Source organism: Bos javanicus, chromosome 8, assembly GCF_032452875.1.
Source record: "Bos javanicus breed banteng chromosome 8, ARS-OSU_banteng_1.0, whole genome shotgun sequence".
Lineage (NCBI taxonomy): Eukaryota > Metazoa > Chordata > Mammalia > Artiodactyla > Bovidae > Bos > Bos javanicus.
This window is the reverse complement of record NC_083875.1, coordinates 26,295,597-26,309,453: the sequence shown is the minus strand read 5'-3', so window position 1 is coordinate 26,309,453 and position 13,857 is coordinate 26,295,597. Positions and strand designations below refer to the sequence as shown.

At 39.1% G+C, this 13,857-nt stretch overlaps 1 protein-coding gene across 3 annotated transcripts in view; it reads left to right on the top strand.

Moving 5' to 3' along the window:
• ADAMTSL1 (ADAMTS like 1) overlaps positions 1-13,857 on the top strand; it is a 1,109,873-nt gene that overhangs the window by 654,860 nt on the left and 441,156 nt on the right. For all 3 annotated transcript variants that reach the window (XM_061425212.1, XM_061425211.1, XM_061425213.1), the window contains one exon: positions 12,671-12,798. In XM_061425212.1, the coding sequence (XP_061281196.1) occupies positions 12,671-12,798 (128 nt within the window). The remainder of the gene's footprint in view (positions 1-12,670; positions 12,799-13,857) is intronic.

The window sequence follows — 13,857 nt, the reverse complement described above, 5'->3', positions numbered from 1 at the left end:
TCCAACCCACTCCAGTACTCTTGCCTAGAAAATTCCATGGATGGAGAAGCCTTGGTAGGCTACAGTCCATGGGGTCTCAAAGAGTCAGACACAACTGAGCGACTTCAATGTCAATGCCATGTCATGTCCACTATATAGTTTCAAAGTAGCATCACTTCTACAAGAGTCTATGATACTGTGCATTTGTTGGCCAACAGTAGGGCAAGAATAAATTTCTGATGTATTACAACACAGTATGGAAGCACGAGGGTTTAGTTCTACTATCAAAGAGGAAGTGTTTGGAGATTGTACAAAAGCTCAGTCCCAGAGGTTGTCAGGTCTTACTCCTGACCAGATAGAAATTTTGTCCATAGAAAGTCATAATTTAAGAAGAATAGGCCTCATTTACAGGGCAGGTGAAGTTATCCTGAGTTCAGGTCTGGCTCCTATTTCTTCATCTGAATATTCCCCAATATTTTTTAAATTGTAGCATATTCTTGAAGGTTGAGGCATGAATGGAAATCCCCAATGCAGTCAGGCTTCCAAGAATATTCATGAGAATAACAGTGGATTAATAGCACATATTTCCATTTTTCCTGTCTGAGGATCATCACTAATATGTATTATCCTTCCTCTGGGCAATTACATCAAAAGAAAGGGGAGGACCATTAGGCTTCACCCAGACTTAAGTGTATTTCATTTGTGGATCCAAATCCTCCATTGTCCCTAACTGTAAATAAGATGGGAGATTCTTGTTTTTGTATTTTGTCAATTGCACATGGCAAAATCAGCAACTGGGTAATTTGATCACATTTATTAATCAACAAATAATCCTTTCCTTCATTTTGTAAAATTATTTGGATTGCTCCTTAGTGGCCTGGTTCTATAACTCCCCCACAGACACAGAGCCCTTTTAAGGCTAAACAGAGACATTACTTTGCCAAAAAAGGTCCATATAGTCCAGGCTATGGTTTTTCCAGTAGTCATATATGGATGTGAGAGTTGGACTATAAAGAAAGCTGAGCGCCGAAGAATTGATGCTTTTGAACTGTGGTGTTGGAGAAGACTTTTAAAAGTCCCTTGGACTGCAAGGAGATCCAACCAGTCCATCCTAAGGGAAATCAGTCCTGGGTGTTCATTGGAAGGACTGATGTTGAAGCTGAAACTCCAATCCTTTGGCCACCTGATGTGAAGAACTGACTCCTTTGAAAAGACCCTGATGCTGGGAAAGATTGAAGGCAGGAGAAGAAGGGAATGACAGAGGATGAGATGGCTGGATGGCATCACCGACTCAATGGACATGAGTTTGGGTGGACTCCGGGAGTTGGTGATGGACAGGGAGGCCTGGGGTGCTGCAGTCCATAGGATCGCAAAGAGTCAGACACGACTGAGCGACTAAATGAACTGGAACATTCTTTGATTAATTCAAAGTATCCAGGAGGGCATTTTAATTCTAATGCTGGTTGAAATAACACATATCAATCTTTTAGTAAGTCTGTATTCAGATATAGAGTACAAATCCAGTCCAACAGCCTTAGGAGTAGCTCAGAAAAGAGCTAGTGCTCCTGGGCTAATTTATCGATACTCCGTTGTTTCAGGACTGAAGTCTATTTTATGAAACTGTAAGTTTGAAATAGTCATTCTCACCAAAGGAATTTCTGATTTTCCTATAGGTCTATTACTTAAAATATTGAGGGCAGTATTAAAGTTAGTTCTCCAGTTTTTATAAGAGCCCTCTCCAAGTTTAATTAATTGCTGTTAAAGTGGATTATTCAATGGAAAAATCCATTGTATATTATGTTCCTGGCCAAAGTCTTGTATTAACTTACCTGTAAATTGTGACCCATTGTCACTCTGAATTTGGAGTGGGACACCATATTATAAATTAGTTCTAATAGTATTAGTCTGATTGGCTTTTCCAAAAGCAATGGCCACTAAATATCCAGAATAGGTGCCCACAGCAGTACATACATATTGGCATTCTTTATCTCAAATTAATAGACCAATATAATGAATTTCTCATATCTGCCCAGGCAGTTTGCCAGATATCAATTGTCATTTGACTAGTTATAGCAAACTTCTATGGAGAAAGCAATGGTAACCCACTCCAGTACTCTTGCCTGGCAAATCCCATGGATGGAGGAGCCTGGTAGGCTGCAGTCCATGGGGTCGCTAGGAGTCGGACACAACTGAGAGACTTCACTTTCAATTTTCACTTTCATGCATTGGAGAAGGAAATGGCAACCCACTCCAGTGTTCCTGCCTGGAGAATCCCAGGGACAGTGAGCCTGGTGGGCTGCCGTCTATGGGGTCACACAGAGTCGGACACGACTGAAGTGACTTAGCAGCAGCAGCAAACTTCTATGCTTAATACATTGACAAATTGGATATTGTAAAATAACAGATTTAATAATATCCATAGTTAAGGAAATACCTTGGTCCTGAGCCCACCTGTGTGTTGCTTTTTCTCCCAGATGGCCATATTTTTGGTGTGCCCACAAAGTCAAACCTTTTAAGTTGATGGAGTAAGGATCAGTTTATACTGCTTGGATTCAGTTTTGTTCATCTGTGATAGAATTATACCATCATTCCATAGAATTCGGAACACTGTGAGCATCTACGTGAAAGACTGAAACATTAGTGGTTTGAGCAGTTTCCCGAATGTCAGATCATAATTCTTTACCCATAGCTCTTTGGAGTGAATTTGCCAGTTATTCTTTACCCGTTGGGGAGCCAAGTGGCCAATCCTTTGGCTACCAACCAAGATTCTGTGCATATACGGCATTCAGTTAAATCATCTTGCTTTAATACCTGATAAACAGCATGTAGCTTAACAAACTGGCTGCTTTAACTTTCACCAGTAGTCAGCAATTCAGCAAGGACTGGATTATGTGCCACCACTTTCCAATAGTGCGTGGATCCTATATATGCAGCTGCTCTATCAGTAAACCATACATGTGGTTTTTCTTGTGCACTTAAAGGCTTTCTCCATTTTACAGGCGACTCGGTTATCTTGGACCTAATTTTAGCCTTGTTCAAGGCCTTCAGTAGGAATTTCAGAAATCCTTTCATGTAAGGCAGCGACCCCACGTGGCCCAGGTTTGGCTTGGTTTTGAACGTATCATTTCCGTTTTATTTCACTGGATTCCTGGGCTTGTCCAATCCTGTGGGTTTTGGTCAAACTTTGTACCCACTGCATGATTGGCATGTGAGGTTTCAATATTAGAGTATGATCTCCAGTCAGTTGTTCTGTGTCAGTCAAAGCCCAGTAACAAGTCAATAACTGTTTTTCAAAGGTAGTGTAATTTCTCCAAGCCTTTGGAAATTTACTACTCTAGAAGCTCAAAGGCATTCTTTTGCCTTGCTGTTTTTGCCACAAGCTCCAATTAACATACAAATCACTTATAAACACATAGAATTCTATGTCACTGGGTTGTACTGGCATAGGTCTAAAGCATGCTGTATTACACATTTAATAGCATCAGAAGCCTGTTGTTGCTCATAAGCCTATTGAAAGTCATATTTCTTCCTAGTTATTTTGTAAAGTAGACTCAATATCTGGCCCAAAGGTGGAGTATGCTATTGTCAGAAACCAAAGAGCCCTAATGAATTTCTGAGTCTTCCTTTTTTCTGGGGAGTTTTATATTCCTCTCTTTTGTTTAGCCTTAGGTAAAACTTTTCTATGTCCTTTAGCCCATTGTATTCCAAAAAAGCTGGGCAGGTCCCTGAATTTTGGAAGGATTAATCTCTCATCCTTTGTTTTTTTAAGATATGAACACATGTTGGTTTAGGGTTTTTAGCACTTTTTTCCTTAGTTGGTCTTGTATCATAAGATCATTGATATAATGAGATATTTGTATGTCATTAGATATTTTTATGTGCTCTAAATGCTCAGCTACAAGTTGGTGACAAATAATAGGGCTGTGCACATAACCTTGTAGCAAGCAAGTAAAGGTATATTGTTACCCTTGCCATGAGAAAGCAAATTGATTCCATAATTGTTCTTTTGTGGGTATGGTAAAGAAAGCATTGGCCAGGTCATTTACTGCAAACCATTGCCCCAGATTGCTCTGTATGCATTCTATTAAAGTTACAGTATCAGGGACTGAAGTGGTCAGATGTGGAGTTACTTTGTTTACTTCCTGGTAATCTACATTCCCCAAGAGCCATGGCTTTTCTTTACTGGCCATGCAGGGTTATTTCATTCAGTAGACATCAGTTCAGGTCAGTTCAGTTGCTCAGTAATGTCCGACTCCTTGCGACCCCATGGACTGCAGCACGCCAGGCCTCCCTGTCCATCACTAACTCCTGTTTACTCAAACTCATGTCCATTGAGTCAGTGATGCCATCTAACCATCTCATCCTCTGTCGTCCCCTTCTCCTCCTGCTTTCATTCTTTCCCAGCATCAAGGTCTTTTCAAATGAGTCAACTCTTTGCATCAGGTGGTCAAAGGATTGGAGTTTCAGCTTCAACACCAGTCCTTCCAATGAACACCCAGGACTGATCTCCTTAAAATAGACTGGTTGGATCTCCTTGCAGTCCAAGGGACTCTCAAGAGTCTTCTCCAACACCACAGTTCAAAAGCACCAATTCTTTGGTGCTCAGCTTTCTTTATAGTCCAACTCTCACATCCATACATGACTATTGGAAAAACCACAGCCTTGACTAGATGGACCTTTGTCAGCAAAGTATTGTCTCTGCTTTTTAATATGCTGTCTAGGTTGGTCATAACTTTCCTTCCAAGGAGTAAGTGTCTTTTACTTTCATGGCTGCAATCACCATTGCAGTGATTTTGAAGCCCTCCAAAATAAAGTCAGCCACTGTTTCCACTGTTTCCCCAACTATTTGCCATGACGTGATGGGACTGAATGTCATGATCTTAGTTTTCTGAAGAGTTTTAAGCCAACTTTTTCACTCTCTTCTTTCACTTTCATCAAGAGGCTTTTTAGTTCCTCTTCACTTTCTGTCCTTTATTGAGCTCATCTTTGCATGAAATGATCCCTTGGTATCTCTAATTTTTTTGAAGCGATCTATAGTTTTTCCCATTCTATTATTTTCCTCTATTTCGTTGCATTGATCACTGAGGAAGGCTTTCTTATCTCTCCTTCCTATTCTTTGGAACTCTGTATTCAAATGGGTATATCTTTCCTTTTCTTCTTTGCTTTTCACTTCTCTTCTTTTCACAGATATTTGGAAGGCCTCCACAGACAACCATTTTGCCTTTTTTGCATTTTGTTTTCTTGGGGATGGTCTTGATCCCTGTCTCATGTACAATATCATGAACCTCTGTCCATAGTTCATCAGGCATTCTGTCTATCAGATCTAGGCCCCTAAATCTATTTCTCACTTCCATTGTATAATTGTAGAGTATTTGATTTAGGTCATACATGAATGGTCTAGTGGTTTTCCCTACTTTCTTCAACTTAAGTCTGAATTTGGAAATAAGGTGTGCATGATCTGAGCCACAGTCAGCTCCCGGTCTTATTTTTGCTGACTGTATAGAGCTTCTCCATCTTTGGCTGCAAAGAATATAATCAATCTTATTTTGGTGTTGACCATCTGGTGATGTCCATGTGTAGAGTCCTGCCAACCAAGTTGTCAATCATAATTATATATCCTGGAATAGGAATGATCATTACTGAATAAATTCTTTGAGGTAACTGCCCTATGTTTAAATCAATTTCAGTTTGTATAGTTTCTATCTGTTTACCTCCAAGGCCAGTTCCTATCATTTTCTGTTCTTTAAAATCCTTTGAATTCCATATTAATGAGGCCTTTACTCCAGTATCAGTTAATGCCCTCAGGCATTTGTGAGCTCTTAAAAAAAAATCATTACTTTAACATGAGGGTACATATCTTTTCTACCCCAACAGTTTACCAGAGCTTGGCCACAAGTCATTGTTTCATTTTATTTTTCCCCAATTCCTTCCAAGGATAAATTGGATTGGGGAAAAAAATCTGAGTACTTAGATTCATCTTCACCTCCATCATCCTAAATGTATTATTTCCTTTTGGTCCCCTTTTTCCTTCCTCCTGTTCCTTATCCATAACAGTGTCCTGGGAAACCCTTCTTATATCTAATCCCTCCCCACAGCACATTTCCCATAATTCTGTAATAGTCCATCCGTTTTCTCTCTAGGGCCTCCCGCTTTAAGGAAATCCCATCTCCTTTTTAGATACTCTGTTATTGCTTTTATTCAGTTATCTATCCTCTGTCTTTTGGAAATTCAATTCTCCTAAGTCACCTAGCTGCTGGCCTTTATTAATTACTTCACTAATGGGAGTGTCCATGTCATTTAACAATGCTTGTAGCTGGGAGAGGCTGTTTTAAAGATCGTTCTTGTTTGTACTGTTAAAGGCCTTTGTGACATCTCATCCTCATGCTCCACATTTCATAGCCTCCTCCTTTCGTCTCTGAACACAGTCCTTTAAAGAATACCAAGAGCATTCACTCCCAGGTCATGTAGATTCTAAAGGTTATATCTTAACCCAGCTTGCAGCCACCACTTCTAGTAGAGTTGAGTCTCTGGACTTTGACTTTTATTTCTAAAAGCTTGTTGCACAAAAGAATCATTGTTGATGTACCAGATTTATCTGTGTTATCCGCATCTATGAGAATTCCAGCTACCTCAGTGTCATATATGCACACTACTCAAGAAATAAGGGCTATCCAGACCTCTCAGTAAATGTGGTTAAAATGTCATTAATTTTGTGTAATCCTCAAGGGTACCCTTCCTTATGGTATTCTCCCAGGCATCTGTTTCCATTTTCCAGTGCCATGCTGGCTGAGCATATGGGTTTTGATTCCAACTTGGCTTGCATAGAGCTAGGTTGTGCTCTCTAGTCTGCATTATCATCTGCTTCTGTGTTCCAACTATCATTCCAGATATCCCCATCTCAAGCACTGGGGACCAAGTCTGCCCCTGCTTTAGCTTTTGCCAGATGAACTTTCTTTTTGGTAACTTTGCCGTGCCACATTGCTGCTGATAATTTAGCTTGTGCAACCTCCAGAGAAGCTTTTTTGGCTACCGACTGGAAAGTGGAGACTTGGTCAGCTAAAATATAATTTTGACATTGTAACATGGACAGTCATCCTTGCACATCACATAATCCTTTCTCTAATTCTGGCTTCCCTTCTGCTATTGCCGTACCTTCAACTAATTTTAATTTAGCCTCATGCACCTTACGGTAGACAAAGAGGAGGATCTAGCCTCTCTGACCCTGCACGGTACATTCTTATTCTTTCTCATTTGGCATGAGCTGCAAACATTTAATAACATCAAAAGCTTTGACCCACTTTAATTTGGGATCCTAATTTTCACACAATCCAGTGGATATGCTCCATTCAGTAGCTAATGAGCAGCAAGGCAAATCATATCTGGGAATAAAAACTTGATTAGTCTTAACCTCTTTCTTTTTAAAGAGTGGCATTTTGTTTCATGAACCCTGCTCAGAGTGCCAATTTATGTTTTGCTGAAAGTTTTCTTTGGCTTTAGGTTCAAAAAATTTTTTAACAAAAGAAACCACTTGTCACACACAACAGTTTCAATATTTAATAGAGGATTATTTGGCTTATTTTTAATATGCAGTCATTAAAAGAAGAGAAATAGAAACAGTAGCGAAAAGTAACAGCACATGCATCACCAAATTGGGCTGAAACCAACATCCATACTTAAACAGTGCTGGGAAGTCCCTCGTTAACAGCAATCTGGAGTCCTAATTGGAAAAAGGTCCTAGGTGGTGCATCCGCTCCATGGGTGAAATTTCAAAAGTGCAGTTTTGGGGGCTCCCACTTATAATCCCAGGCCACAAACTGATACTATCATTATTAGTTTGTGTGTTGAAATGCAGCTCTGTGTTTTTTGTTTTGTTTTGTTTTGTTTTTAACTTTTACAATGCTGTTTGTTTCACCTTGTGAGTCACAGGATTTCATTAGATCTTGAAGGTTAGCCAGACCTCCAGGGGCTCAAGAATTCCAAGACCCATTCCCTTTCTTATCTAAAATGCCATCTTACTTGCTGTGCTTGCAAGCAGGCAGGGTATCTGGGCAGTGTCCAGGTCAGAAGCAGGTAAGAGGCCTGCTCTCCAGCTTCTGAAAGCTGAACAAGACTTCCTCCATTTTAATTTCCCTACCAGGCACATGAAAACTATCAAGCAACTTTAGAGCAGAGTCTGAAACAGTTTCCTTCTCTAGAAAAGCCAGATTTCAACCAGACATTATTTTCTAAATATCTTATCCAGAGAGCCACCAGGGAGAAATGACTCCAGGATTTGGCATTCATGTGTTCTTACCTCACATGAAAGAAGAGTTCACATGTGAATACTGTGTGTGAAATTTTTTTTCAGTTGTAGTAACTGGATAGTATCATGATTTGTAACCACTCATTTTGTTTATTTTAATTACTTCGTACATGCTATGCTAGCATTTGTGACACTGATTTTCATCTCAGATTGAATTTTAATAAAATAAAGGAAATTGCATTGTACAATGCACATGTGCCACATAAGTAATTGCTGTATCAGTCAAATACACTCTCAACAGAACCATCTTCCAACCACACAGAGCAAACAAAAATGAAGTCAGGAGGTGTACAAAAACTTTTTACAAATCTGAGGAATGAACTTACTGGATGAGCAAGAGACTCAGTATGTATATTTCAATGGCAAAGTGTCTTTTCTCTCTCACTAGGTAATTAAGCTTGGAAAAGGAGTATCCTGTATGGCCGTGATTAGAGATTGGTTTTATTAACCCTAAAAAACAGGCTTTGGAGCTCAGTAAATACTTTAGAAAGGACAGATTTGAGGGTAATCAATGGGTTTCTCTTTCACATTCTGTGCTGCATTTTATAGGAACTTCAAACTCCTGGCAGATCATATCACCAGGTCAGTGTCATGTGGCAGGTGACTGAAAGGTTTTGCTGTGGGAAAGTCGAAGTTTTAAGAAAGATGAAACTTAGAGAGTGCAGTGTCTCAACTAAGCTCAGCAGAAAAAGAAAAAAGCATTGTTACCTTCTCAGAGTACCTTTTAGATCCCATATGTGTGTATAAATGATAATAATAATTAATATTAGATCAATAATAATAGTATCAAATGCTTATATAGTATATTATTTGAGGCTTATGAGTTTTTAAAAAATTGCATATATGTTTATTTTTATTGTTATATAGCATATATAACATAAAATACACTGTCTTACTCATTTTTAAGTGTACAGTTCAATGGCACTAAGTACAGTCACATTGTTATGTGGGGCTATCACTACCTTCTAATTCCAGAATTATTTTCTTCTTCTCAAATTGAAACTCTGTGTCCGTTAAACAATAACTCCCCATTCTCTCCCTCTCTTCAGTCCCTAGGAATCACCATTTGACTTTCTGTCTCTATTAATTTGACTATTCTATGTACCTCCTGTAAGTGAATTCATATCATAGTCATACTTTTGTATCTAGCTTATTTATTTTAGCATAATTTCCTCATTTATCCAAGTCATAGCATATGTCAGAATTTCCTGCCTTTTAAAAAAGTGTTATTATTTTTTATTTGGATATATTTGCTTTACATTGTTGTATTAGTTTCTTCTGTACAAAAAAGTGAGTTAGCTATATGTATACCTATATTCTCTCCCTCTTGGACCTCCACCCCTCTAGGTCACCTCAGAGCACTGAACTGCAAGCTCCCGGCACTCATCAGCAGGATCCCACGAGCTATCTGTGTTACACATGGAAGTGCACATATGTCGATTCCAGTCTCCAAATTCATTCTACCACCTCCACTCCGTGTCCACCCATCTGTTCTCTATGCCTGTGTCTCTATTCCTGCCCTGAAAAAGGGTTCACCTGTACCATTTTTCTAAATCCACATATATGCATTAATATATGATATTTTGTTTTCTCTTTCTGACTTCCTTCACTTTGTATAACAGATTATAGGTCCATCCACATCATTACAAATGACCCAATATCGTTCCTCTTTATGTATGAGTAATATTCCATTGCATATATGTAGCACTCTTTATCCATTCACCTGTTGATGGACATTTAGGTTGCTTCCATGTCCTGGTTATTGTAAATAATGCTGCAGTGAACACTGAAGTGCATGGTGTCTTTTTGAATTATGGTTTTCTCAGGGTATGTGTCCACTAGTGGTATGGCTGGGTCATATTGTAAGGCTGAATAATATTCCATTTTATGAATACAGCACGTTTCGTTTATCCATTCATCTACCCATGAACATTTGGGTTGTTTCTGCCTTGTGTGCCTTTTATATATTAACTATTCTAATCCTCACAATATCTCAGGAATATAGATAGCTTTATTCTTCCCAGTCTATGATAAGAACACTGAAGCATAAGTAAATCACAGCTGGGAGGCTCTGGAGCCAATATTCCACTGTAGGCTAAGTAGGCCTTTGTTGTTTAGTCGCCAAGTCATGTCCAATTCTTTTGTGACCCCATGGACTATTGCTTGCCAGACTCCTCTGTCCATGTGATTTCCCAGGCAAGAATACTGGAGTAGGTTGCTATTTCCTCCTCCAGGGACCTTCCCAACTCAGGGGTCAAACCCATGTGCCCCACATTGCGAGGTGCATTCTTTACCACTCAACCACCAGGGAAGCCCAAGTAGGTCTATGTCTCTGATTTTAACCATTATCTATCCCACTATTTATTTCAAATGATTCAGGAATGTAAATACAATATGTACCAGTTAGACATTCCTTGATATGATACTCTAAGGCCAAGTTTGTGACTTCATTTGTACAGGTTGTAAAAGTTCCAAGGAGTAGTCAGTTTGACAAATGAGTCCCATAGCAACATATTTGTGAAGAATCCCATTACTTCAAAATAAATAGTTTTCTATTCTAGGGGTGATACAATGTTCTTTTCCTTTTCAGGGACTCCTCCTTATTGGGTGATATAGCCTTGAGTATAACTAGATAGTGTGTGAAAAAGTCTTTAAAAATAATAATAATAAGAGCTACCATTTATACAGCCTACTATATGCTGGTCACTTCACCTGCATCATCTCAGGTTCTCACAATGCTTTGTAAAAGGTTGCCCTCCTGTTGCCTTTGTATCCCATGCTCTTTCTGCTTATGCTGTCTCCTTGGAGGAAAAAACCTGAACGTGAAACCATCATTTGCCAATCACACACATTTTCTTTACAAATTGCTTTTTGCAAATATAGTTTTAAAATTTTAACATTTGTTATGTGTATGCCTTTGACATGAAATGATACTACCTTTAATATATGGATATCACCTGGTTTATTCAGTAAAGTAACTTGGCCACAGTTTCCATTAGCTATTTGTAGAACTCTTGCCATGGACTGAGCTATGGCCTCTCCAAATTCAAATGGTGAAACCCTCGTGTTCAATGTGATGCTATTTGAAGACAGAGCCTTTAGGAGAGAATTAGCTTAGATGAGGTTGTAAGGTGGGGCCCTCATGATGTGATTAATGCACTACTAACAAGAGACACCAGTGAGCTCACTCTCCCTCTCTTACTCACAGAAAGTGGAGGTCATATGACCACATGGTGAACAGGCAGCCATCTGCAACCTAAGGGGAAAGTGTTCACTGGGAGCCAACCATGCTGGCATCCTGGTCTTGGACTTTGATTCCAGAATTGTGAAAAAATGGATTTCTGTTAAGACACCTAGTCTGATAATTTGTTATGGCAGCATGAACAGACTTATACAACTGTGAACATACATAAAAACATTTTCTCAATTTATAATAACATAATAATCAGTAATATTTATTTGTGATTTACTCTGAAACTTGTCTTAAGTTTAGTTTATATAACTAGTGTTTTTACAGTATGTGTGTGTGTGTGTGCGTGCGTGCGTGCACAGGGACAGACGTGGATGTTGTGGCATGGTTATATTATCCCCATTTTATAGAAAGGAAAATTGAAATGTAGAGAGGTGGGAAATTACTTGTGCACAGACACATAATTAGTTAAAAAACAGAATCCATATCCAAACCCAGGCAGTTTCTAACTCCAAAATCTGTTCTATTAACTATTATAAGACTGGCACCAATTTTCTCTTTAGCTCTTCTAAGAAATGTGAAGCACTACATGGACACCTACACATAACCGTTTTCCTTAGAGTAAATGCAGATTTCACTAGGAAGTCTGTCAATAACAAGCAAGTCTGTCTGTCTAGTCCTTGTATTACTAAAGTTAATTCATACAATTATTCTCATTGACAAATCTAAAAACCAAGAATGATGCTGCTTCATTAAAAAAAAAAAAAGTTCATTGTATAAAACATTGAATTTTGGAAAGCTGTGACGGTATGCACATGTCCATTTTCTCAGAGCAGAAACATCTCTTGAGTGCAGCTTCTCTCTTCACAGGGCAGCAAAGAGTAGCCTCACGAAACTTTTGACTTCAGTGCAGTTTACCTTCCTCTGACCCAGACTGCTATTTCTGGCCACCTTTTTCCATTCACTCCCATTAATGCAGGCCCTTGCCTTTTTCAGTCACAGCCTGGATTCCTTGCACTCAAATATTCCTCCGCCTAAACATATGTACATTATTAAATTGGAAAGAATCTGAGAATCTGAGCTCAGCTTCATCCTCAACAAGGCCATAGTGTACAGACACGCTAGACCACCCGCGGTTTAGGACACACGTTTCCAGGTTCGCTGAGGACTCATACTGATCATGCTCTCGTTCCTCACAGAGCTCCAGGACCGCGCGCTCTGAGGAGGACCGCGACGGCCTGTGGGACGCCTGGGGCCCGTGGAGCGAGTGCTCACGCACCTGCGGCGGAGGGGCCTCCTACTCGCTGAGACGCTGCCTCAGCAGCAAGTAAGTCCTGAACGCACAGGGCTCTCTTGCAAGACGCCAAGGGAGCAGGTTGGAGCCGTACTTTGGGGGTAAAGCGGAGCATTTTGTTGCACGCAAATACGGATTGAAGGAATGAAAGGCAGGCCCAAAGAATTAAATATGACCATCTCCTGCTAGGTATTTAGATGCCCTTATGTGATAAGCTATATAGAATTTACCTCATTCACCAAGCAAATTTTCTTATGTTTTCATGTTAGAACTGGAAGGAAAAAATATTATTAGAAATGAATTCTCAAAAATGGATGTAGTATCTATAGCTCCATAATTTATTATACTTTTGGTACCGTCTTAACATCTGTGGTGACTAATAACAAAAATATTAGTGTTAATAGCCTATTATGTTATTCCAATGTTACCAGTAGTTTGAAAATGAAGGCTATATAATTTTTTAGATGTTTTAATGGTCAGAAGTTCCCCAAAGTCATTCAGTTTCCTGAATGATGTGTTGTGCATATAAGAAAATTTGGAAGAATAGAAACTGCTGTGGAAATTGGGATGTGAATAGTGGGAGCGATGATGAAAGGGGAAGTAAGAGTGGCTCACAGTTCCTAAACTGAAAGGAAAAGGCTTGAGGTGTTGGACTGGAAAGTCTTTACTTAGAATAATGATAAGTCAGAACTTCTTGAGCTGTGTGGTCTATGATTAGATTTTTCTCCAAACTATAAAATACAAAGTACTATGGTAATATTTTTAATGAAAGATTTTATTTGACAGTGAAAAGTATTATATATGGCAAGGAAGAGGTTTGACCAAAGTTATTATATATTATAATATGTGAAACAGAGGAAGGACAAATTATGCATCTGTTGATTTTTCTAGACTTTTCATAAGCAACAGAAAGTGATGAGATGTAGTTTCAGGAAAATGTCAATTTATTCTAATTAGAGTGAGAATTTTTTGAAATCAGGGTCCCAGTCTTACTTTTTTCCATATCCTCCAGGTCTGCACAGAATCTGAGAGATAGTGAAAGCTCAATAGATGTTTCCTCACTGGATCCATTGATAACTAGAGATAATTTTG